The sequence below is a fragment of the Ochotona curzoniae genome, unplaced genomic scaffold, assembly GCF_017591425.1.
Source record: "Ochotona curzoniae isolate NIBS_2020 unplaced genomic scaffold, NIBS_Ocur_1.0 contig_4862, whole genome shotgun sequence".
NCBI lineage: Eukaryota > Metazoa > Chordata > Mammalia > Lagomorpha > Ochotonidae > Ochotona > Ochotona curzoniae.
The window spans coordinates 9082-33743 of record NW_024466403.1 but is presented as its reverse complement, the minus strand read 5'-3'; the positions used below and the strand labels follow the sequence as shown (position 1 = coordinate 33743).

Sequence of the window (24662 nt, the reverse complement as noted above, 5' to 3'; positions counted from 1 at the left end):
ATTTGAAAAAAATGAGTAGAAGGTCTTATCAAAAATAGAAAATGAAAGAGATTGTAAGAATTGATTAGTAACACCTCCTGCGGAGAGAGCCTGAAGATGAGAGTGAGAGATGGCAGAAATCTGGGCATGGAATTCCTGAATGCTAGGACTAGTAGATGTGTCCTTTCATACACCTCGGAGATGAGTTTTAACATCATTCCAAGAGACATTTGAGTCATTATAAGGGAGAGGAGTGACACAAATCCATCTGTAAGTACGATGGCAAGTGGTACCAAATCTGATGTTAAGTGTTGAATTTCATTGCCAATATAAATCACTGCTTCTTCTAGTGCATTAATCTTAGCCTCTAAGTCTTTATCAATACTGTCCTGGGTAAATAAAGCAAGATTAACATTGTGAGAAAGAGAGTTAACATGATCAGCTGTACAAACTTATTGTACCAGCTGTAAGAGATCCAATAAGAGTAACAAATGCAGAGATGCCCAAATATAAGGAAATCACAGTCATTGAAAACAATTCCAAACCATGAAGAACAGCATCATCACACCATGGTACAGTCAAATCCACAGGCAACATTACAAACATGAGGGCCTTCTCCAGACACCAAAAGTACCAGGCATCAGGGAAGAATTAAGACAATTAGTAACAATACACTTAATACAAATTACAGTGTGCAGAGCCATCTCAGGAAAAGGAGAGAGAGCCTAAGGGTCCATCTGTAAGTTACTTATCAGAACACCTTTTTGGAAAGTAGCTTGAGTCCTGCCTGGGGATGTCTTTGGTAGTAGAGGTTAGATCAGTAGATGTATTTGTGATGTGTCCTCATGGCAGGTGTTGATCTGCGCAGACTCGGCCTTCAAAACATTTCCGGGTGGAAGTGTCTGTTTGACCTCAGCAAGGGTAACACTGAGGCTAGTGAAACTCTTTCTGTTGTTCTGGCCAGAGCAAGGCAGGAAGGAGAGATAGCACCAGGCTTCCTTCTGGTACCTAGCTCACTACTCTTCCTCTGGACCTCTGGGAAAGTGGCCTATAGAGGCAGTCTTTGGGATGTCAGGTTTATAAGTTAGCCATACCTTTATAAATGCTGGAGATCTAACTGTATAGTCTAAAAGGCCTTTTGAAGTTTTAGAGAGGGAGTAATAGAGAAATGAAGAAAAAGGTAAAAATTATCATATTGATCACTCTCAATAACAATATCAGGTGAAAACTATTAAATCATAGCTTTAGAAAATATTTACCAAAGGTCTAATATTTGCTATAAATTTAAAATAAAGGCACAAGCTTAATTAGAACATTGAAAAGGACAATGAGAACATAACATGAGTAACCTGGTTATTAAGAGAACTTGAGCTCAAGCAAATGGGTGACTAAAAAACATTTTCAATGATAATCTGAGATTTAAATTATGTGAGCCAAAAAACAACCTTAGTTTAGGACAGAACAATAAAGTAGTTTTAGTAATGATCTAAGATCTTTAGACATTTTAAATTTATAAATTGGTTAGAATTACCTTGGGCCTGGCGGCGTGGCCTAGCTGCTAAAGTCCTCACATTGAACGCACCGGGATCCCATTTGGGCGCCAGTTCCTTTTTTTTTTTTTTAAGATTTATTTTTATTATTTTTTTATTGGAAAGGCGGATATACAGAGAGGAGAGACAGAGAGGAAGATCTTCCGTCCGATGATTCACTCCCCAAGTGAGCGCAACGGCCGATGCTATGCCGATCCAAAGCCAGGAGCCTCTTTCAGGTCTCCCACTTGGGTGCAGGGATAGAACCGGAGGGCGCCAGTTCTAATCCTAGCAGCTCCACTTCCCATCCAGCTCCCTGCTTGTGGCCTGAGAAAGCAGGAGAGGACGGCCCAAAGCTTTGGGACCCTGCACCCGTGAGGGATACCCAGAAGTTCCTGGATCCTGGCTTTGGATCGGCATAGCATCGGCCGTTGCGCTCACTTGGGGAATGAATCATCAGATGGAAGATCTTCTTCTCTGTCTCTCCTCTTTCCTCCTCTCTGTATATCTGACTTTGTAATAAAATAAATAAATAAATCTTAAAAAAAAAAAAAAGATTTGTTTGTTTCCTTCCCAGGTGTATTATTTGGGAGCTGGGTAGGAAGTGGAGTAGCAAGTGCAGGTGGTGGTCTTAAGGTTACGTCACAATGCTGCCCCAATGAGATGTTTTAAAGACGTTAAACTTGGTTGCAATGGAATGAGGGAGCAGGGCCTGAGAGGAAGAACCAGCTGCTGGACTGCCTTCCTCAGCCCAGTGTATCCTGACCTGAGAGAGTGCTGCTGTTTGTACTAACATAAGTTTGCCATGGTTTGCCAGATGGTTTACAAGTATAGATACAGGAGAATACAAAGTGGATTATGATAAAGATTTTACCAAGATGACTTAAGGAACATATATCAGACAAGTACATTTATTCTTTAAATAATTTTTCTGTTACAAAAACTTTAAGAGTCAGTTAAAAGTATAGCACTTCCTAACTAGAAAACACAGACAGTAATCTATGATAACAATTAAAAAAATTTTTTTGCAATAACTCCAGCTGGGAAAAAGCGGCATAAAACTAAGATCTATCATGTGCCCATTTCTCACCTGATCTTAAGAAATACTGAGGCCAAACAGTAAAACAACAAACACACATACCCACTCCCCCCTTCACTTTTTTTTCATACTAGAGAGGACTGTAAGAGTAAAATTTCAAACAATTTTAACAAAAAGACAGACATAGATGGTTACCACACTCACTCAATTTTAAGAGGCTAATGGGTCATAACGACATCTGGTATGGACCCTGACTCAAGAAGTTGTGCTGCATCCAGCCCTCTTGAGTCCCAGATGAGTACTCAAAACAAGCAAATTTGGATGATGAGGTACCTGTATTTAGGCAGAGGTCAGTGCAAATCCTGCCAGCCGGAAGCCAGGACTGGCAGCTGGGGCTGTGTTAATCATCACGGTGGCCTCCCCAGACGACCAAGCCAGGCTCCAGAACACAGGATGGCCACTACTCTCTGACTGAGGCCTCCAAAATGTTACAAAGTACAATATAGTTCATATCAGATAAATTTACAATTTACTAAGGGGTCTTTATAAACCAAGCTTGGTGTTAGCAGTACCTATTAAAAATTAGTAAGTGAAAAGTCAACAATGATAATTCAGTCTGAATTGAAACCCTGAGAGAAAAAAATTGATCATTACTGAAGACGCTGGTTTCAGTTATCCCAACAACATAAATTAGCCTAAGAGACAGGCAGTTGACAGCCTGGACTCATTTGCAAAACTGTAAACATTTATCCTTTCCTGGCTTTTGGCTTGCATTCCATTGTTGTTAAGCATTATCCTGTCCTGGAACTTTTGGAAATACAGAAGATTTCTGTATAAAAAAAAAATAGATTTTTTTGTAGTATTTTTTTGATATGACAAAATTTTGCCCCACTTGGCATCTGACAGTATCTTTAATATAATGCAAAAGCCTACTCAGTTGTTGTATCTACTAAATGAAACTTTTGAATTTTTTAGATGCATAGCAAGGATTTCAAGATTTATAATATCTAGTTGAAATAGGATCTCTTTATATAACACAATATAGATTAGATTTAATTATTGGCATTGAGTGATCACTAAATATCTGTAAAATAAGCACATAACTTATCAATCTTAAGCAATGTGAACATACTGAAAGGCAGAAAACACTAAGAGCACCTCAATACAGGAGCTTATCATATTCTGAGACACTTCAGCAAAGTCAGGTCTGGAGTTCACTGGAACTAACTAGAAAAAGTTAATCATTAATTAGATAAAAACATTTAAGAGAAGATGTTATAATAACAAGTGCTTTTAAAACTTTGTTGCTGTGACAGAGGATCAGATTTTAATTCCATACATCAATGATGAATATTTTAGAAAATGCTGCAAACACTGTTTTAAAGACGATGGTTAATTATATTGCATATAAATCATACAAGATGTATTTCTTGCACTTCCTCCATGGCTTCCCCATCCCTTCTTCAACAAACTTTATCCTGTAAATATTTTGTCCTCTTCGGCGTTGCAGTCTAACATAGCCATTCTCCTGTAGGACAGAATATTTTATAAGCCATGTCCTTTTTTCTTTTATCCAAAAAACTCTCCTTTGTAACCTTTTCATCAAGAACACATTTGTATACTTGCATTTATCCTTTTTGTTGTTGTTTTATTTTTTAAAGATTGATTTATTTTTATTACAAAGTCAGATATACAGAGAGAAGAGACAGAGAGGAAGATCTTCCGTCCAATGATTCACACTCCAAGTGATTGCAATGGTCGGTGCTGAGCCGATCCGAAGCCAGGAGCCAGGAGCCAGGAGCTTCCTCCAGGTCTCTCACACGGGTGCAGGGTCCCAAGGCTTTGGGCCGTCCTTGACTGCTTTCCCAGGCCACAAGCAGGGAGCTGGATGGGAAGTAGAGCAGCTGGGACATGAACTGGCACCAAGAGATGCTGGCACTTGGAGGCAGAGGATTAGATACTTGAAGTCATTGTGCAGATTCGAGGGTTTCTCTTTTTTTTTTTTTTCTTCCTGAAATATTTATTTTTATTGGAAAGTTACATTTACACAGAGGAAGATCTTGTGTCTGCAGATTCACTCCCCAAGTAACTGTAACGGCCCAAGCTGAGCTTTTCGAAGGCAGGATCCAGAAGCTTCTTCCAGGTCTCCCAGGTGGGTGCTAGGTCCCAAAGCTTTTTTGGTTGTCCTCAACGGCTTTCCCAGGCCAGATGCAGGGAGCTGGATGGGAAGCGGGGTCACTGGGACATGAACCGACACCCATATGGGATCCCTGGCATGCAAGGTGAGGATTTTAGCCACTAGGCTACTGTGCTGGGCCCTCTAGAGTTTAATTCAGTAATTTTCCATCTATTTAACCTGTTGGTTGTATTTCACCATTTTCTGATTTCAATTATTTAGTTGCAACTTGCTTTCTTTTCTGCCTCCTGTTCGTCTACTCTTTTTTCATGATGCCCTGTTCGTGCTCAGAGGATTAAGTTTTTTATTCCAGAACACTGCCAGCCTCCTTACTCTATCTAGTGAACAGCTGTTTCCTGGATGTTATATCATCTTTTATTGCACCTGCTGGTTTGTTTCTGAGACTAGGTTTCCTTGTGACTTTGATACTAGCTTCTTTTTTTTTTTAAGATTTATTTATTTATTGGAAAGTCAGATATATCAGAGAGGAGGAGAGACAGAGAGGAAGACCTTCTGTCCGATGATTCACTCCCCAAGTGACAGCAATGGCCGATGCTATGCCGGTCCAGAGCCAGGATCCAGGAACTTCTTCTGGGTATCCCACATGGGTGCAGGGCCCCAAAGCTTTGGGCCATTCTCAACTGCTTCCCAGGCTACAAGCAGGGAGCTGGATGGGAAATGGAGCTGCCGGGATTAGAACCGGTGCCCATATGGGATCCCGGGGCGTTCAATTTGAGGACTTTAGTCACTAGGCCACGCTGCTGGGCCCGATACTCGCTTCTAGTGGTTGTCTCTCAAGGGAGCTCCAAGTGTTAGCTTCTGCCCAATCCTTTGGGAATCACAGATCACAAACTGTTTCAAACCTATCAAGAAAAGCTTTGGAATAAAAATTTAAAAAATAGTTTGGAGATATGAAGTTACCATGAGCCCCCTGTTAACATCCCTTCTGCCTGTCAGCTTCCATAGTCTCAGCCCACGTAGCTACAACCTTCAGTGTAGTATATGCCAGCTTCCCAAAGGCCCAGAACTGTGTAGTATCAAGGCAGGTTTTTGCATAACGCCACTGCTGTACTCCATATTGGAGCACCCAGGTTCAAGACCAGATTAGGGGCCCCAGCACGATGGGCTAAATCCTGGTCTTACTAGTACTGGGATCCCATGCAGGCACAGGTTCATGTCTGGTCTGCTCTGCTTCCCATTCAGCTTGTGGCCAGGGCAAGGATTAGTACGTGGCTCAAAGCCTTGGAACTCTGCACCCACATTGGAGGCCTCAAGGTGGCCCTTGGCTTCTGGCTTTGGATTGGTTCAATTCCTGCTGTTTCAGACACTTGGGGAGTGAACCAGATAGATTTTTCTGTATCTCCTTCTGTCCATAAATATGCCTTTCCAGTGACAATTAATCTTAAAAAACAAAAACCTCAATTAGTTTCTGGGATCCTGGCCAATGCGGGCATTTGGGGAACTAATGGATGCAGGATTTCTGCCCTTCAAAAATGACAAAAAACAATTCTCCAAACCAGTCTTATGTAAAATGCACATTATCATTTTCAAACATCTGTTCATTTAAAAGGGTGGACGACACATCTTTTTCTGGTTCATCCTCCCAACTTCCCTTGGTTTCAACAGCCAAGGCTGGGGCAGGCTGAAGTCAGACAGGAGCTCCCACAGGTGGGTCACGGGAACCAAGAGCAGTGGCCTGAACTTAGGACTCAAACCAGCATGTGATGGGGAGTGTTCCAAGCAGTGGCTAAATGCGCTCCACCGCCACACCCACTTGAAGTCAGAGTAACTACCATCTATTGGTTCAGTCCTTAGATTTCTAGACCCAATTATTGAACATGTATGGCTGGTAAAACTGAGAATGAGGACCCAGCACAAAGGCCGAGTTTTCAAAGCCCTTGTCTTGAACTCTCTGGGATCCCACATGGGCATTGGTTCTAATCCCCAGCTTCCCTTCCAGCTCCCTGGGACAGCAGGCCCAAAGCCTTGGGGCCTTGCACCTGTGTGTGTGACCTGAAGAGTATCCTGGTTTTCTTTCAGCTCTGCTCTGGCTGTTGAGGCTGCCTGGGGAGTGAGCCTTTGGACAAAAGATCTTCCCATCTCTTCTCTCTGTATACCTGACTCTCCAACTCCACCTGTTAAATAATCTCACGTATGCCAACTATTTTGACTGTTTACTGGTGGGTGTCACTCTCCACTCCCCTTAATCTTGTACCACATCTTGTTTCCAATGAGACCAATCCATTATTTACTTCAAATAGTTTTATTGAAATCTTTAATTAGGCACTTGCACGAAACAAAAATCAAGCTTTCTACTTGACATGTTTGGGCCTCAGAATTTCTTTCCAGTATTTTTGCATTTGTCGATAACCACTCAGGAAACACCCAGAAGGCTTCAGTTCTGAAGATCTATTCCACACGAGAAGACATCCTTGTCAGCCAAATTCTGCAACTTCACAAATGGAACATGTGTTAGAACCATGGTAGCAACCAGCAGGGAAACCACACTGCAAGGGACATGCCCCACAGGGTGCTGGGGAAGCCGGAGTGGATCAGGTGGTTTTAAAGATCCTCAGAGAAAGCTCAGAGACTCTAGTCCAACGAAGTCATCATTACCACTCCACCGGACAACCAAAGGCAATGACACTTACTGCTGCCGCGGAAGGGCTTCCTCTCCACCCGTCACAGCCCAAGGATGAAACAGCAGCAGGAATCATCACATAGCCAGGCCTGTCTGTATGACTAATGGGCTAGCTCCAAAACTTGCATGAAGGGACACTACCCCAGCTGGGGTCCCAGAGCTCTCATCCTAGAAAGACACAAGTAGAATTACTAAGAATGAGAACCATGGCTCTCCCTTGTGCCCCCCAGGAAGCCAAGTATCCAGTCTCCTAAATGAGTCAGAACTTAAGTTTGACATCAGGACCAGTGTCAGAGACTCTAGTCTGTGAGATCATCATTCCCAGTTTAGAGACTTGGATCAGGGCAGCCAAAGTAGGAAATGGATCCAGTGTGAGTTCCAGCGAGGGGCTGGGGCTTACATTGTGGGGTAGGATAACCTGCTTTTTGATTTATGACAGCATCCCATCAGAGTACTAATCCTGACCATTCTGCTCCTGACAACTAACGCCAAATATACCCGGAAAGATAATCCAAGCGTTCATCTTCCACATGGACTCCAAGACTGAATTCCAGGTTCCCAGCTTTGACCCAGACCTGGCTGCTGTGGTCATTTTGCCAGTAAACCAGGCAGATGCAGTCACTATCTCTACACATCTGTGCTAAACAGATTTTTTTTTTTTTTTTTACAAATCTCAGAAGGAAGATGTAGAGAATAAATTTAAAACTGCAAAGGTGCCCAAGGCCATGGGGGTGGGGGGCACCAGACCTTAAATCCACCGATTCCCCCCCGCCCCCAAATGGTGGAGACAGGCTCAAACAGAAGCCCAGGCTATTAAATACAAGTTAGAAATCCAGCCACAGCTACAAAGAAAAGAGGGTCCGAGACCAGGTGGAATATTCATATTGTTCCACAAGCTCATTCACATCAGGCAGATCCAGGATGCGGGTTATATCACTGGACGGGAGGCCGCGCATCCCACACCAGACTGCTGGGTAGCTCTAGCCATTGCACTTCCAAACTCCCAGCTTAGGTGCTGGTTCAAGTTCCAGCCACCCACAAGGGAGAGGGACGGATTTCCGGTCCCGGCAACCGTTTCCCGAGTAACCTAGGGGATAGACCAGCCCCCCAGATAACACTCACCTTTGCTCACTGATAACACGGGAGAGGGCGGTCCTGCAACCCCTAGTAGGGAAAGAAATACCACCATTAGCAACGGAGCCCCTCCTGCCACCAACCTCCCCCAGCCCAGGGCCTAGGACCCCAACCTCGGGGGCAGAGGGCGGTCAGCGCGCTGCGGTGATGGCGTCAGCGATGGCACTCAGAATCACCTAAGGTCATCATTACCCTCGTGGTCCCACATGAAGGCGGCCAGGCACCCGCGCAATCCACTCACCACCCATCAGGACGCTGCGGGCCGGCCAGCGCGGAAGGGGAGCCTGTAAAGACATTGTGGCATTAGCAGGCGCAGAGGACACCCCAGCGTCGTCCCCCGGCGCCCCGGGCTGGGTCAGTTCCAAGCAATGGCGTCACGGACACCTCAGAAACTCTAGTCTGTTATAGTCGTTCATCCCGCTCAGCCCGGGACTGCACTCCCCACCCCCGGCGGAGCCCCGCGGCACCTGCGGGAGGGCGTCTGCGGCCGGGGTCGGGCCCTGGCCTTCCGCACGCCCCCGAGACCCCATGATGCCGCCGAGCACGATCCCACCACACAAAGAGGCCGACCCGCCCCGCGCGGGCTATTTAAGGCCACGCCGCGCCGGGGGCCTGAGGACCATGGCTGTCTTCCTGCATGCCTGGCTCGGCGGGCAGCGTCTTGTGCGTCGTTTGTCTAAACCGGAATAAAACAAAGCGAAAGGAAAGGCCTTGACCGTACGTTGTACAGATTTCACAGGCATGTTGCAACTATTTGAAGGTTTTTTTGTGAAATTTGAAAAGCAGGCACAAATAAGGCCCCTGCGGCCGCTCCCGCGAGAGCTCGGCGCCGCCCGCGGCTCGTTGAGGTGGGTGGGGCGGACTTTCTCCGTCCTTCTGGGGGGGTCCCTGCTTGGGGTCCGTACCCCCCACCCAGCTCCCAGCTGCCCTGTCCCGACTGTTCTCCCTTCTTCTGTGGGAGGTGCCTGCTTGGGGTCTGTGCCCCTCACCCGGCTCCCAGCTGCCCTGTCCCGACCGTTCTCCCTTCTGGGGGTCCCTGCTTGGGGTCCGTCCCTTCCCCCACTCCCCCCGACTCCCAGCTGCCTTGTTCCGAATTGCCCCCCTCCCCTGCACTGGAGATACACACCTGTCACACTCCTTCAGCTTTGAGCCTTTTAATTTTTAAAATGACTTTATTAAACTGCCTATGTTTGAAAACGATTTTTTGAAGTTTAAATTTAAAATATTTGTTTTAGGAAATTGTGCATACTTATGGCTTACCGTTTGATAACTATATTTGCATAATGTACAGTAAGTCAATTAGCATTTCTGCCTCTTTAATCATATATCAGTTTTTTTGGCATTGCACTTTTCAAACTCCTCTCGGTTTTTAGAAAATATGGAATAAATTGTTGTAATAAACTGTAGACACGATCTTTTCAGGAGTGTTAAGTACAGTGTGTCTCCAAAACGTTTTCATCTTCCCCAACTTGGAAAGCTATACCCATTCAACACTGCTTCCTGTTTTCTCTGCTTCCTGTCCTTTTAATGTGTAGTGAGTGGTCTGGGACCACAATGGTGGAAGCATTCAGCACCCTCTTACTAGCACAGGCCACAGGGGAATTGGAAGCCGGGGCCCAACTGGTGTGCAGTGGCAACAGCCAGGCCTCATCCTCTGCTTTCCCCTCTTCCTCACTGTTTTGCTCTTGCCACCCAATCCCTCCAACTCAAATTCCAGATTGTACCTTGTAGACCCTTCACGATTCCCCTTTGTTTATAAATGCATATATTTCTAATGGGGCATGTTTATCTTTGTTGAAAATTCTATCAGAGGATGAAATGGGGGAGCTAAGCCATACAGAATCGGTCATCCTTTGCACTTCTGTAACACAGGTGCAAGAAGCTAAGAGTAGCATTTGGAAGGAGGTCACTGTGGGCACAGCAAACCTCTCTCATCCCTTGCAGTTGTTTTGGTTTCTCCTCTTCAAGCATCAAGGTTTGAGCCTTATATAAAATATACGAAGTTGTCTTCTAAGACTTCTGTGGTAACCACTTATTTGATGAATTTCAGCACAGCCACAGGCCAAGGTCCACCTGGGGTGATATTCCAAATTATTTTGAGTCAACAACCTGTGTATGTGTACAAACAGGCCATGATTTCTCCCATTCAGATACTGCTACTTGTCAGACCTAAGAAGGGAGCCCCAAATTTATTCCGCCAAATCCCAAAATTATTCAGCTCATTGTACTGTAGCTGGAAATTTCCCATCCTCCCTTTCCCACTTCCTAACCCTCTTATACATAAAATCAACAAGAGCCTCTCCTTGACTGGTTTCTGTCAACCTGTGCTGCACTCTAGAAATACTGGGCAGCTTTAAATACAAATACAGACTAAGATTTTGAAGTGGCCTGACAGTTGTATTTTTTTATGTTTTTCCTCCACTTGATTTATTCTACCACTAGAGTAGAATACCATGGCTTTAACAGCTTGAAGCGAAGGAATTGCTCCTCCTACTGCATGTCACTTAAAAGACAAAACAAAACAAAAACATGTTACTGGCAAAGCTTAGTGGGTTCTTTCCTTGGCTGAGAATGGAAATAAAAAGCCAGGAAACAAGTACAAGTATAATAATTCTTTACTCAGAGCAAAGCGGCAGGAAGTGTTGCTGCAAGAAGGAGTAGGGAAGTGAAAAGGCTGACTGGATAATGGCTTTAAGGGAAATGACTTGGGCTTTTTTAAAGTTTTGTTTTGTTTTTCTCCCTTTCTTTGAACCTAGGGAACAACGTATGGGATCCAGGTGATGGCCTTAGGAGATATCTTGAATGAGAGTAGTCAGGTGACTGTCTTGTCCTGTCTGGGAGCATGGCCAGCAGCCTCCCACTCCCTAGGTCTGGGCAGAGAAGCAGAGGGAGACTCTCATTGCCTTGGTTGTCATGGCAACTCAAGGTCTAATATGTGCAGTGAACAGTGTGAGATGCAGTCCAAGAACTGGGTAACCCCCTCTCCTCCTCCAACACCTAGACCTTGTCTCAAAACACAAATAAATGGACGTGGTACAATAGCCTAGTGGCTAAAGTCCTTGCATGCACCAGGATGCCATATGAGCAACTTACTGTTCCTGCTGCTCTACTTCCCCTCCAACTCCCTCTTGTGGCCTGGAACAGCAGTTGAGGAGGGCCCAAAGCCTTGGGACCCTGCACAAATGAGAGAGACACAGAAGAAGCTCCTGGCTCCTGGAGTGAACCAGCTGACAGAAAATCTGTCTCTTCTGCTCGCTGTAGATCTATTTTTCCAATAAAAATAAATAAATCTTAAAAACACAAACAAACAAAAAAGTCCCAATTCTTATTGCAGCAGTTAAATATTTAGTATATGCTGTGGTCAGGGACAAGAGCTTCATTAATTATTACCACTGTTACTAAGCTTTTGAGAGTTGGCTCAGAAACCAAAGTCAGGTTTTCCAAGAGTGTTTCTGTATTTTATCATTGCTAAAATATTTCCACCACAAAGAGAGGATTTAATGAAGCTGGAACATGCATGTGAAACAAACTGTTTCTGACATACTTCCAGGCTGTAATTTGGTGAAAAGGGATATTTGATTTTCTCAGGCTGGCGGTATGTGAAGGATTCCACCTGCTTCAGTAGGAAGCTCCCCTCAGGATTGTCGGAGATAAAGCCACATGACCTTAATACTCCAAAGCTGTGTTTACAGCTTTTCTCTTCCTCTCCTGCAAATTAAATTTACTATTGTTATACCTATACTGTTATTAGGTCAGCCTTAATTAAGAATCTAACCTAAAACAAATCATAACAGCTTGGACAGGATCATGAAGTAGAGAAAAATGTTTGCAACCTATTCCATACCTAATGCATGTCATTTACCAACTCAGTGAACACACGACAAAAATATCCACAGCCATGTCCCCAACTACATGCATCTCCCTATGTGGCACTGTCTCAGCTACAGCATGGAGACTCTATATAACTCATCCACAAACAAGAAGAGACTACATCTTCAGGACTTTACTTTTAAATCTCTGAATAAAAATATTATAAAATTAAGGATGCTTAACAATGAAGTGTTTTACAATGCAAAAGCTGTACAGAGGGTGGCAGTGTGGGTTAATCTGAGGAAGAAAAAGACATTATGGTACAAAACTTGAAAAAACTGCAAAGTTTCCAAAAGTTTCCAAAGAACACTCTACAAGAATAACTATGCCACAGTTACTGTGAGGTTAGAACCTCACTTTAGAAGGAAGGAACTTAACCAGTACAGACTGACCGACAAAAAAGATACATATTTTCTATATATGTCATATATCTATTTGACAACACAGTCCCTTCGTCCCAGTTGCACGGCTCCGAGGGAGGCCAGGCCCCTAGTCGACCTCCTCAATGGTGGGGCCAGAGCCAGAGCCAGAGCCGCCCTTGGGCCCGTGGGCACCAAAGCCCCCAGCGGCCCCAGGGCCAGCCGCGCCCTGGTACAGGCCGCTGATGATGGGGTTGCACAGCTGCTCCAGCTCCTTGCGCTTGTGCTCAAACTCGTCCTTGTCGGCCAGGCTGTTGGCGTCCAGCCAGGCGATGACCTCCTGGCACTTGTCCAGCACCTTCCTCTTGTCGGCCTCGCTGATCTTGCCCTTGAGGCCGTCGTCCTCCACGGCGCTCTTCATGTTGAAGGCGTAGGACTCGAGGGCGTTCTTGGCCGCCACCCTGTCGCGCTGCACCTCGTCCTCGGCCTTGTACCTCTCTGCCTCCTGCACCATGCGCTCGATCTCCTCCTTGCTGAGCCGGCCCTTGTCGTTGGTGATGGTGATCTTGTTGGCCTTGCCGGTGCTCTTGTCGGTGGCGGTGACGTTGAGGATGCCGTTGGCGTCGATGTCGAAGGTCACCTCGATCTGGGGCACGCCCCGCGGCGCCGGCGGGATGCCGCTGAGCTCGAAGCGGCCCAGCAGGTTGTTGTCGCGCGTCATGGCGCGCTCGCCCTCGTACACCTGGATCAGCACGCCGGGCTGGTTGTCCGAGTAGGTGGTGAAGGTCTGCGTCTGCTTGGTGGGGATGGTGGAGTTGCGCTTGATGAGCGCCGTCATCACGCCGCCCGCCGTCTCCAGCCCCAGCGACAGCGGCGCCACGTCCAGCAGCAGCAGGTCCTGCACGTTCTCCGACTTGTCGCCCATCAGGATGGCCGCCTGCACGGCCGCGCCGTACGCCACCGCCTCGTCCGGGTTGATGCTCTTGTTGAGCTCGCGCCCGTTGAAGAAGTCCTGCAGCAGCTTCTGCACCTTGGGGATGCGCGTGGAGCCGCCCACCAGCACCAGGTCGTGGATCTGCGCCTTGTCCAGCTTGGCGTCGCGCAGCGCCTTCTCCACGGGCTCCAGCGTGCCGCGGAACAGGTCCGAGCACAGCTCCTCGAAGCGCGCCCGCGTGATGGACGTGTAGAAGTCGATGCCCTCGAAGAGCGAGTCGATCTCCAGGCTGGCCTGCGTGCTGGACGACAGGGTGCGCTTGGCCCGCTCGCACGCCGTGCGCAGCCGCCGCACCGCGCGCTTGTTCTGGCTGATGTCCTTCTTGTGCTTCCTCTTGAACTCCTCCACGAAGTGGCTCACCAGCCGGTTGTCGAAGTCCTCGCCGCCCAGGTGCGTGTCGCCCGCCGTGGCCTTCACCTCGAAGATGCCGTCGTCGATCGTCAGGATGGACACGTCGAACGTGCCCCCGCCCAGGTCGAAGATGAGCACGTTGCGCTCCCCCTTGCCCTTGCGGTCCAGCCCGTAGGCGATGGCGGCCGCCGTGGGCTCGTTGATGATCCGCAGCACGTTGAGGCCCGCGATCACGCCCGCGTCCTTGGTCGCCTGCCGCTGAGAGTCGTTGAAGTACGCCGGCACCGTGATCACCGCGTTGCTCACCGCCTGGCCCAGGTACGCCTCGGCGATCTCCTTCATCTTGGTCAGCACCATCGACGAGATCTCCTCCGGGTAGAACGCCTTGCTCTCGCCCTTGTAGCTCACCCGCACCTTGGGCTTGTCGCCCTCGCTCACCACCTGGAACGGCCAGTGCTTCATGTCCGACTGCACCACCGGGTCGCCGAACTTGCGCCCGATCAGCCGCTTCGCGTCGAACACCGTGTTCTGCGGGTTCATGGCCACCTGGTTCTTGGCCGCGTCGCCGATCAGACGCTCCGTGTCCGTGAAGGCCACGTAGCTGGGCGTCGTGCGGTTGCCCTGGTCGTTGGCGATGATCTCCACCTTGCCGTGCTGGAACACGCCCACGCACGAGTAGGTCGTGCCCAGGTCGATGCCGATCGCCACCGTCTTGGCCATGCCGCCGCCTCGCTCTCGCCGCCTCTGCTCAGGGACCGGGAGTCGCGCTCGGGCTCGCGCCGGGGGAGATGCTCGCGGTGGCGCTGCTGGCCTCGGTCCGTCAGCCGCTGTCCGCCTGCTGTCCGCCTGCTGTCCGTCAGCCGCCGCTGTCCGCCTGCTGCCCGTCTGCTGTCCGGCAGGACCGCGGGAGCGCAGTGGCCCCGCTCCGCCGGCCGCGGCCTTTATCCGTCGCGCCCGCACCCCGCCCCGCGCCTCCTCAGCCAATCAGCGAGCTCGGCCGGGCCGCCCGCTCGGGAAGCTTCCAGGCGTTTCTCCGGGCGCCCGGCCCTCGGGCTTCTGGCGGCCAATGGGAGCGCAGGGGGCCGTCCTTCGGCAGAAGTCTCCAGACGCTTCTGGGGTTCTCTGGAGCCGAGCCGAGGAGCCGCGGGGCGGGGGAGCGAGCGGGGCGGCGGCTGTGGACGGGCAGGGCGGCGGGCGGGCGCTGTGGGCGCGGGGCGGTGAGCGCCGAGGGAGGGACTGAAGTGGTTGGGCGGTGTCGGGTTGGAATGCGGGCTCCGTGAATGCGGGGACGCCCCGGACGGAGAAAGCTTGGAGTTTTCTTGAGAGGCAAACGGCGCCCCGGATCCCTTTGCTCTAAGTTGGGCGGTGGGGGCTAGGGACGTCCTGCCTCTCCCATTTGCACACATTGGCTCTTCCTCCCCCGTGAACAGTTCTGTTTTCTTAGTTAACACAGAGCCTGCGGGATAGAGTGCACTGTGTAGTTTTGGACAAGGCTTTTCTTCTTTGTTGTACTATTATCCAGTCCCAGGGGCTTTTGATTAAATAAAAAGGATTTCTGAAGACAGAGGGTGTTTAGCACGGGAAAATATTTCTGGGAAAGGAAAGGGCTCCGAGTTTGTAGTAGGTGAGTCAGTACTCTGCAGACGCAGTCACTGTCCTTTCTTGGTGTTTTGAGGTAGATGTCAATAAGCAAAAACTCCTACGCATTCCTTACCATTTTGTAAGCCTTAATGTTATTTGGCTTCTTGGGTTCTCTCTCTTCCCAGATGGGTCCCACTTAGCCCGTCCTGCCTTACCTCTACTCCTCAGAGCCGAACTCCTAGGTCACTGAATGATCCAGAGTTAATTCATCTGTGTCCCAATTCAATTCGACCCTGGTGGCTGTGTCACCTGAACTCTTAGCTAGTTTTAGACTAAATGTAGGGCTAGATGAGCCTGCAGGGTGGGGGCTTAGCCTGCAGGCTTCTTCAACAGCAAACACCAGAGCTGTGGGCAGGGGGCCTGGTGGAAGCAAAGCCTCAGGGCAAGGCAGAAGGGCTGAACACCTAATTCAAGTTCTAAGTGCTGTGGGTGCTGAGGTTATTGGTCAAGCAGTTAGCTCACCGTTGAGGTTTTAATCACAGAACCAAGGCCCTGTGTGGCTTCCTCCCATCCCCCCATTTAAAGCAGCACTACATCTGGCAATTTACCCCTTTTCTCCTTCATCCTTTTTTGTGAGGCAAGACTCTGTGTTGTGTGTCTGAAATTTGAAAAAGTGAGGGACATCGATGGAACTGAGTTCACACCCCACAAAAAAACTTGTTCTGGCCCAAGTGGAGGGAGCCGGATCCGGATGAAGAAGGCCTGCTTGCCCTCCATATGCCTTTCAAGCTCCCTCTGCCTTGCTTTCTCTCAAGTCCACAATCAACACACTCCCCCTGGGATTCGAGGGTATTCAGTTGTTCATTCAAGTGTAATTTGCTGAGCTAAAGGTATAGTGCAGGAGATAACAACCGTGTGTGTGTGTGTGTGTGTGTGTGTGTGTGTTTGTATGTGTGTAGGCGTGTGACTATTCTGGTAGGCAGTGCTTCTTTGACAATCAGATGGAGCTCCTGAGTGAACCTCCTCCCAGTCCAGTCAGACTGGTTAAACCTGAGGAAATTTCCATTTGTGCCTTCTCTGACCACACTTTCATCTTCGATGCCTAAGGTTCCAGAGACATTCTGTCTCACCCCTTCACTCTGCAATCTTTGTCACCATCAAGCACCAGCACTGGCATTTCTGATTTCACATCTGCAATTTAAACTATTTCCCTTCTGGGACATCACATCTCCACTGCCTGGCAGGTGGAATTGATGCTAAGGCTCTACATTTTGTGCTGCTCTGGAATGGGAGAAAAAGATCCACCGGAAAGCGTTACAGGATTCAGACCTCCATACACTGAGGTGAAGGCCACCGTACTAAAATTGACCTGCTCTTTGTGTCAGGTTTTCCTCCACAGATTGGCCTGGAAAATTACACATCTATATTCTGTACCTGTTTCTTCATGAGAGGATGGTTATCAGGATTTTATCTTTTGGACTGGTTGCTTCCCAAGGCAGAAAGCCAGTAGAAGGTCCTGCTTATCCATCTAAGGTGACTGCCAGAACTCCATGAAGGTTTTTGTATATTTCCATACACTCTGTGGCTGTGGATTCCCCCATGCTTTCACCTTCAGTATCTGAGGTTCTCACCATTTGTCTCATCCCCTCATTTTGGATTCTGTTACCTTGAAGCCCCACCAAGGCATTTCTGGATTCACTCCTTCCGTCCCTACATCTGCAGTTTAGCATCAGTCTGTATTGGGGCATCATCTCCCCACTGCCTGGCAAGTTGAAATGATAATGGTCTACATCTTGATGCTGCTGGAGTAGCACAAAAAGATCCACTGCAACTATCCTTCAGCCATTAGACAGTCATCTACACATAGTAGACCAGAATACACTACTAGATCTTTAAATTATTTGTTTTTATTGGAAGAGCAAGTTTTGCAGAGAGAAAAAGACAATGGCCAGAGCTTAGCTCATCATTAACCAGGAGTGATGAGGTCCTTTCAGATCTCCATGCAGGTGCGGAGTTCAAGCACCTGGGCCATCTTCAACTGCTTTTTAGACTATAATCAGGGAGCTGATAGGGCGGAAGGCAGCCAGCATATAACTGCTGTGTATGGAATGACAGCGCTGCGAGGCTGAGGATTAGCCAGTCAGTATCACATTGGCCTATATAATACCGGACTTGACCTACCTTTTGTGTCAAGTTTGTCTCCAAGGATGGGCGTGGAAAGACATACGTCTATATTCTGGACCTGTTCTTGATGAGACAAGGGTTATCAGGACTTTGTCTTATGGACTGGATGCTTCCCAGGGCAGACATCCAGTAATGGGATTTGCTTATCCATTTAAGGTGACTGCACGAACACCAAGGAGATTTTAACTTGATTAATTATGGAATTAGATTTTTGCTGGGTATGGTGCTTGGAAGGAATGAGATCCAGCTTCCTAAGCCTGGAGGAGCCATCACACACATTGAACAGGAAGAAGGGACCAGAGAGAGAACAGTGTCTTCCACACTAGTAAGATTCTGCTGAAGGCATCACCCTCAGCCTGATGTTTTCCTTCTCTCTGCTATTTTTAAAGACATATCTTTAAAACAAACAAAAAAAAAAGATTTATAGATTCTTCTCTGTTTTTGCTCAATTTCTCCAACAGATGGTATAATTCCAAGTTCATCCAGAAGAAAGCAAAGGCATTAACACATGAAGCCCACAAACAGACATTCTAAACAGCCAAGCTGGAAAAGCTGCAGTAATAGGGGAGCCCTGAATGTGTCCAGTAGTGTGGAAAACCTGCAGGAAGACCTGGGTTCAGCCTGAATGCTGCGTCTTTGTTAAAACCACTTTTATTCTGTTTTTCCAGTGAAGTATTTGTACAGTAAACACTTAAGTCTCTATCTGCTTATCTCTAGGGCAGAATCAAGGTCTGTTTTCCAGGATGATGGCATCAGGAATTAATGGGACAGTGCTTTATTTTCCGTTTCAGAGTATGTACTCAGAAGGTGGCTCCCTTCTCCCACACTGTGTCATTTGACACCCCAGTCATCATCCTGATGTTCTTACATGGCTGGGACCACCAGCAGGGCTAGGACGTTACTTTCAGCTGAATCAAAACAAGCACCACTTGCTGAATCCAGCCTTTCCCTGCTCAAACATGAGTGGCAATGATGCAAGAGATTCTGAGGCCTCCTATGGTCATGCAGATGACAAGTAAATACAGAATCAGCAAGGGCACCTAATGTTTTATTCACTAACAGGGAGAGGGTGTAGCTTGGCTGTGTATAATGCCAGCATCTAAAGTGAGCGTAATTCCAGTTCTGACTGGTTAGCTTCTGACCCAGCTCTGTGCCAGCGCACCTGGGAAAGCAGTGGAAAGTACCTGGAACCTTGCCACCCGATGGAAGACATGGGTGGAGTTCCAGGCTCCTGGCTTTTGCTTGACCATTGCAGCCATTTGGGCAGTGAAACTGTAGTGGAAGATCACAGATTCTCTGTCTTCCCTCTCTCTCCTCTTCTTACAGCAGGCTGTGTGAACACTATGTGCACTGTGGGGTATGTGCTCTCCTCATCAAGTGCCCACTTCCTCTCCTTCCAGTGTCTCCCAGCCCAGTCCCCTTCCATATAATAGAGGTTGGCAGGTCAGAATCATGAGGAAAGAGGCTGAGCCCTGTTTTTCACTTGGCAAGGCTGGCACCCTGCTCACAGAACCTTCTGGATAGTCAATCCTGAGTCCTGACTAAGTCTGATATTCTGGGGCAGGGTTGGAGTGGTGTTACTTGGGTGGAGTAGTTTGTTGGGTGAGGAGAGTTCCTAATTATAACAACAGTCCCTGCCTGCCAACCATGACAGATAATTCTTGGCACAGCTAACAATAGGAGTGAGAAGCCTGAACTGAGCTACAAGGACTTGGGGCATCAGGTTGGGTGATGGGGTGAGTTATGGAGCTGGGAGAGGCTGCATTCCCCAGAAGGTTTTTCCTTCTGGAATTCAGGGAGAACATGGGAGGGAGTGGGAGAACCAAAAAGCAGTGTTGTTTCAGGGCTCCTGAGGGCAATAAACGGCCTGGGTGCCAGTGGCCAGCCGGTTGGTTGCTGATGGGAGTGGATTGGCTGAGTTGTTGACCTCAATGGCCGTCTCCCGGCCTGGTTCCCCTTGCAGAAGGTGGGAGGGAATGGCTCTTGGCTGCCCTAGGAGCCAGCCTCAGACTCTGTGCCCTTGGCCCCATGCTGCTGCTGCTGATCTGGGCTCATAGCGAGAGGTGAGAGAGGACTCTGCATCTGAGGCAACTGCTGCCCGCTGCACTAAATGTCAGTTTAGAGAGTGGTCCTAAGAGAAGATGGTGGCTGTACAACAAAGGTAATCCCTGGGATAGATTTATAGAGCACTGAAGGAGTGATGGCAGTCTCCATATGTTACTGCAACTGCACCTTGAGGGTCACCTTGTCATAGATCGTCCATTCTGGCTCCTTAAAAAAATTTTTTTTCTTGTGTTCTCTATTGTCTTTCTTAAGTTCTGATTGTTGGAAAGAGTTGATTCTTCTTCTTTTCTTTTTTTTTTTAAGATATACTTATTTTTTTTTAAGATTTATTTTATTTTATTGGAAAGGTGGATATACAGAGAGGAGAGACAGAAAGGAAGATCTTCCATCCGATGATTCACTCCCCAAGTACCCGCAACAGCCGATGCTATGCCGATCCGAAGCCTGGAGGCAGGAACTTCTTTTGGTTCTCCCACGCAGGTGCAGGGTCCCAAGGCTTTGGGCCGTCCTGGACTGCTTTCCCAGGCCACAGGCAGGGAGCTGGAAGGGAAGCGGGGCTGCCGGGATTAGAACCGTCGTTCATATGGGATCCCGGACGTGCAAGGCGAGGATCTTAACCACTGCGCCATCACGCCAGGCCCAGATCTATTTATTTTTATTGGTAAGTCAGATATACAGAGAGAAGGAGAGACAGAGTGAAGATCTTCCATCCCTGGCTCATTCCCCAAGTAGCTGCAACAGCTGATGCTGAGCAGAAGCCAGGAGCCTCAGTTGAGTCTCCCACACAGACATAGGCTCCCAAGGCTTTGGGCCATCCTTGACAAGTAGGCAGCTGGATGGGAAGCAAGGCTGACTGGATTAGAACTGGCTTCCATATGGGATCCTAGCACATGCAAGGCAAGGACTCTGGCCGCTAGGCTACTGTGCCAACCCCTTCTGTCTCTCTCTCTCTCTTTTTTTCTTAAGAGAGAGAGCGTTGTCTTTTTTTTTTTTTTTTCTTAAACATTTATTTTTATTGGGAAGTTAGATATACAGAGAAAAGATCTGTCCTATGATTTACTCACCACGCAGCTGCAACAGCCAGAACTGAGCTGGTCTAAAGCCAGGAGCCCAGAGTTTGTTCCAGGTCTGTCATGCAGGCGCAGAGTCCCAAGGCTTTCGGTTGTTCTCCACTGCTTTCTCAAGCCACAAGCAGGGAGCTGGATAGGAAGCAGGGCCACTGGGACACAAACTGGTGCCCATATGGGATCCTGACACATGTAAGGTGAGGATTTACTCAGGCTACCATGCTGGGTCCAAAAGCTGAGTCTTAGAAGAGTTAAAATTATTTTTTAAAGATTTATTTTATTTTTTTATTAGAAAGGCAGATTTACAGAGAGACAGAACTTTCATCTGCTAGATCACTGCCCAATTGGTTGCAACAGCCAGAGCAGAGTTGATCCAAAGGTAGGAGCCAGGAGCTTCTTCCAGGTCTCTCATGTGAGTGCAGGATACCAAGGCTTTGGGCCATCCTTTTTTGCTTTTGCAGGCCACAATCAGGGAACTGAATGAGAGGTGGAGCAGCTCTGATACGGACTGGTACCCATACAAGGCTAGGATTTTAGCCACTGAGCCACCATATCAAGCCCTAAAATTATGTATAAATATAAGCTTATTCCATTGATGCAAATATCTAAAAATTTGATACACTGATGATCTTATTGTATTGTTACTAGTCATGATGATTATCTTATTTGATTTTTATACTTATATTATTAAATTAAGTTTATGTTTACTTTTTGTAAAGATCTATTTACCTATTTATTTGAAAAGGAGAGTTACAGGATAGAGGAGACAAAGAGAAGAGTCTTCCATCCTATGGTTCACTCCCCAGGTGACCATAATGGCCAGGAGAAAGCCAGGTCAAAGCCTGGAGCCAGAAGCTTCAGCTGGGTCTCCCACACGGGTCCAAGCACTTGAGTCATACTCCATTACTTTCCTATGTACATTAGCTGGATCTGAAGTGAAGCAGTCAGGACTTGAATCAGTGTCCATATGGAATACCAGTGCTGCAGGCAGCAACTAAACCAGTCAAGCCACAGCAACACACCACTCTATACTGATAGGCTTAATTTGCCACTAATTTTAATATCCAGCAAGTAAACGTAGAAAGGTCCAGGAAGAGTTCTTATGCATGGGTGTCTGACAATTGCATAACAGTGCATGGCTAAAAAGCTAGGCATACTTTTTACCATTATCACTTTGGTTATTCTTTTACTTTTACCTCAAACCTTTTTACATGTTTCTCCTAAAAGCCCCAGCCTTAAAACTCTGTATATTTATCCCTCTTGTAAAATTTATCTCTGCTCAAATGGAGGCTCCCAAGCTACAGATGGTATTGCAGATGGAGCCCCCGTGGAATCTCATTCTACCAGGGATCCTTAGACCAACACTCAGAAAAATGTTCTGCTGCCAGTCCAGATCTAGGCCCCTTATAAGCAGGAAGTTGCCACCACAGTCATCATCCCCTAATCCCTTACAGTAATTTAGGGCCCCTTTGTGAGGAGTTAGGAGGTTAGTGGGCAATTAGGAAAGACCCCGGTAGGAACCAAATGTTTGTGTGACACCTGCCATCTGCTGATTAGATAAGTCATTGCCCCAAGAAAATGAAAAAAAGTTGAAAGTTGGGGCACACAATGGGTTCCATTGGTTAGGAAACCATACAATAAACTAGGCCACAAGTCTCAAAGTTCAACAAGTGATCAGTTGGAAATAACCTATCTTAATTTGTAAGGACAAAAATGTTTCTCACTAATGACATCTCCCAAGTGGATGGTATAATAATGTTTGTTAACTTGTCAGGAATCATGACTGCTACACAAGAGACAGACAATAAATAAATCAGACCCCTGACGTAGTAAAACTATGTAGAAGAATTGGATCAGGAGCCAGTGTTATTGCCTAACAGGTGGTAGGTTAACTCTCTCACAGCACCAGCACCCACCAGCATCCTGTATGGGTGCTGTTTCAGTCCCAGTTGCTCTGCTTCAGATCCAGCTTCCTGCACATTGGAATGCACATGGAAAGCAGTAGATAACGGCTCAAGTCCTTGGTTTTCTGCACTGACATGCAAGATCTAGTTGAATCACTTAACTTCAGCCTGGCCCAGCCCTGGCCATTGCAGCCCTCTGGGGAGTAAACCAGTGGATGAAAGATCTCTCTCTCTCTTTGTCTCCTTCCCTTTGTCTTTATCCTCTCTCTGTGTGTAACTCTACCTTTCAAATAAATAAAAGAGAGAACTGGTCAGTTGCTAGCTCCCTGTGTAAGCTCCCAGTTCACAGGCCTTGATGGGTCCCTACCTTGGACACCCTCATGGTAAACAGGAATCTCGTTTCAGTGAGAATATCATTTTTATCAACATCTTCCCACCTGGCCCCTCCATGGTCTGCTTCATAATTCTTCATGCACTGAGACGAAGAATTGACTGCTAATGCCTCTGACATTACTCTACCATATTTCATTATGTGCTGTTGACTTTCACAGGCAAACATACAGGGAGACTTGTAAATTGCGCCTTAACTGAAGCTGCTTACAGACTGGGAAAAAACAACAACCCAACTCCCTGCTTCAGCAAAGGTGAAGGACTTGGATTTCAATTCAGGATTTCTTGGAGATCTTTGCCATACAGTCCGAAGTTCATAGGGTTTTATCTGAATGTCTGGCACTAGGTTACATTTCTCGCCTAGTTAATTTTTTAAAGATTTGTTTGTTTATTTGAAACAGAGATACAGAGACAGAGAGTGAGAGATATAAAGAGATATCCTCCATCCACTGGCTCATTCCTCAAATGGCCTCAATGGCCTGGCCAAATCTAGTAATCAGGAGTCAAATCAGTGTTCATAAAGGATGCCAACGCCACAGGTGACACCCTAACCTGCTATGCCATGACACTGCTATTCCATTACAGCCTGTTAGCTCTGTTGCCTGTATTCTGTACAATCCTAAACCATGATGCCAAATAAATAAGGTTGATGATAAGTACTTATATATTTTTAAGTTTCATTGTATTTGTTTGAAAGGCAGAATTACAGAAAGAGAGAAAGAAAAAAGCAAGAGACATTGAACATCCATCAGATGGTTTACTCCCCGAAAGGCTGTAATACTTGAGTCTAGTACAGGAGGAAGCAAGAACCTAGAACTCCATCTGGTCTCCCACGGAGGTGCAAGTGCAGGGACTGTCTTCTACAGCTTTCCTCACCGCATTAGTAAGGTGTTGGATCTGAAGTGGAGCAACTGGGATTTGAAGTGGTTCCCATATGAGATTTGGCTTCACAAGTGATAGCTTAAGCCTGCTGCAACACAACCTGGACTGTTTTACTGTCCTGTGTTGTCAAAAATAGTCACTAGTATCTATACAATCTTATCCAATTATTGCCTCTACTGATTTCTTGTATTTGGTTCATTTATTTATTTATTTTCAGTTTTATTTTTTAATTTATCTATTTAGAAAGTAGAATTACAGAGGGAAAGGTAGATCTTCCATCTCCTGGTTCACTCTCCAAAGGATCACAATGACTGGGGCTGGGTCAGACCAAAGCCAGGGACCAGGAGCTTTACCTGGGTCTCCCATAAGGGTGCAGGGGAACATTTGGGGCATCCTCTGCTACTTTCCTAGGCACATTTGCTGGGAGCTGGATTAGAAATGAAGCATCCAGGTCTGGAACCAGTGCTCATATGGGATACCAGCATTGTAGGTGATGGTTAGACATGCTAAACCTCAAC

At 47.2% G+C, this 24662-nt stretch overlaps 1 protein-coding gene, 1 long non-coding RNA gene and 2 other non-coding genes across 5 annotated transcripts; all 4 read right to left on the bottom strand.

Moving 5' to 3' along the window:
• Positions 1 to 6970: 6970 nt before the first annotated feature.
• Positions 6971 to 9028, bottom strand: LOC121161771. The gene is made up of 4 exons (XR_005884721.1): positions 8966 to 9028; positions 8612 to 8782; positions 8487 to 8528; positions 6971 to 7532 (listed from the first exon to the last, which is right to left on the bottom strand). It is a non-coding gene; the product is annotated as an uncharacterized LOC121161771 (long non-coding RNA).
• On the bottom strand, positions 7621 to 7687 carry LOC121161803. Its single transcript, XR_005884723.1, has one exon. It is a non-coding gene; the product is annotated as a small nucleolar RNA SNORD52 (small nucleolar RNA).
• Positions 8628 to 8691, bottom strand: LOC121161804. Its single transcript, XR_005884724.1, has one exon. It is a non-coding gene; the product is annotated as a small nucleolar RNA SNORD48 (small nucleolar RNA).
• A 3654-nt stretch (positions 9029 to 12682) lies between the features above and the next one.
• On the bottom strand, positions 12683 to 14907 carry LOC121161778 (heat shock 70 kDa protein 1-like). 2 transcript variants are annotated; one of them, XM_040988386.1, is made up of 2 exons: positions 14382 to 14886; positions 12683 to 14324 (listed from the first exon to the last, which is right to left on the bottom strand). In XM_040988386.1, exons 1-2 carry the CDS (start codon positions 14790 to 14792, stop codon positions 12858 to 12860), a joined length of 1878 nt encoding a protein of 625 aa, XP_040844320.1. In that variant the 5' UTR covers positions 14793 to 14886; the 3' UTR covers positions 12683 to 12857. The 2 variants fall into 2 exon arrangements, with proteins under 2 accessions (XP_040844320.1, XP_040844321.1); XM_040988387.1 differs by having other exon boundaries at positions 12683 to 14907.
• Between the last annotated feature and the right edge of the window lie 9755 nt (positions 14908 to 24662).

Excerpts from the sequence above, each read along its gene's own strand:
- LOC121161778 (XM_040988387.1), bottom strand. The coding sequence starts at position 14,792 with ATGGCCAAGACGGTGGCGATCGGCATCGACCTGGGCACGACCTACTCG.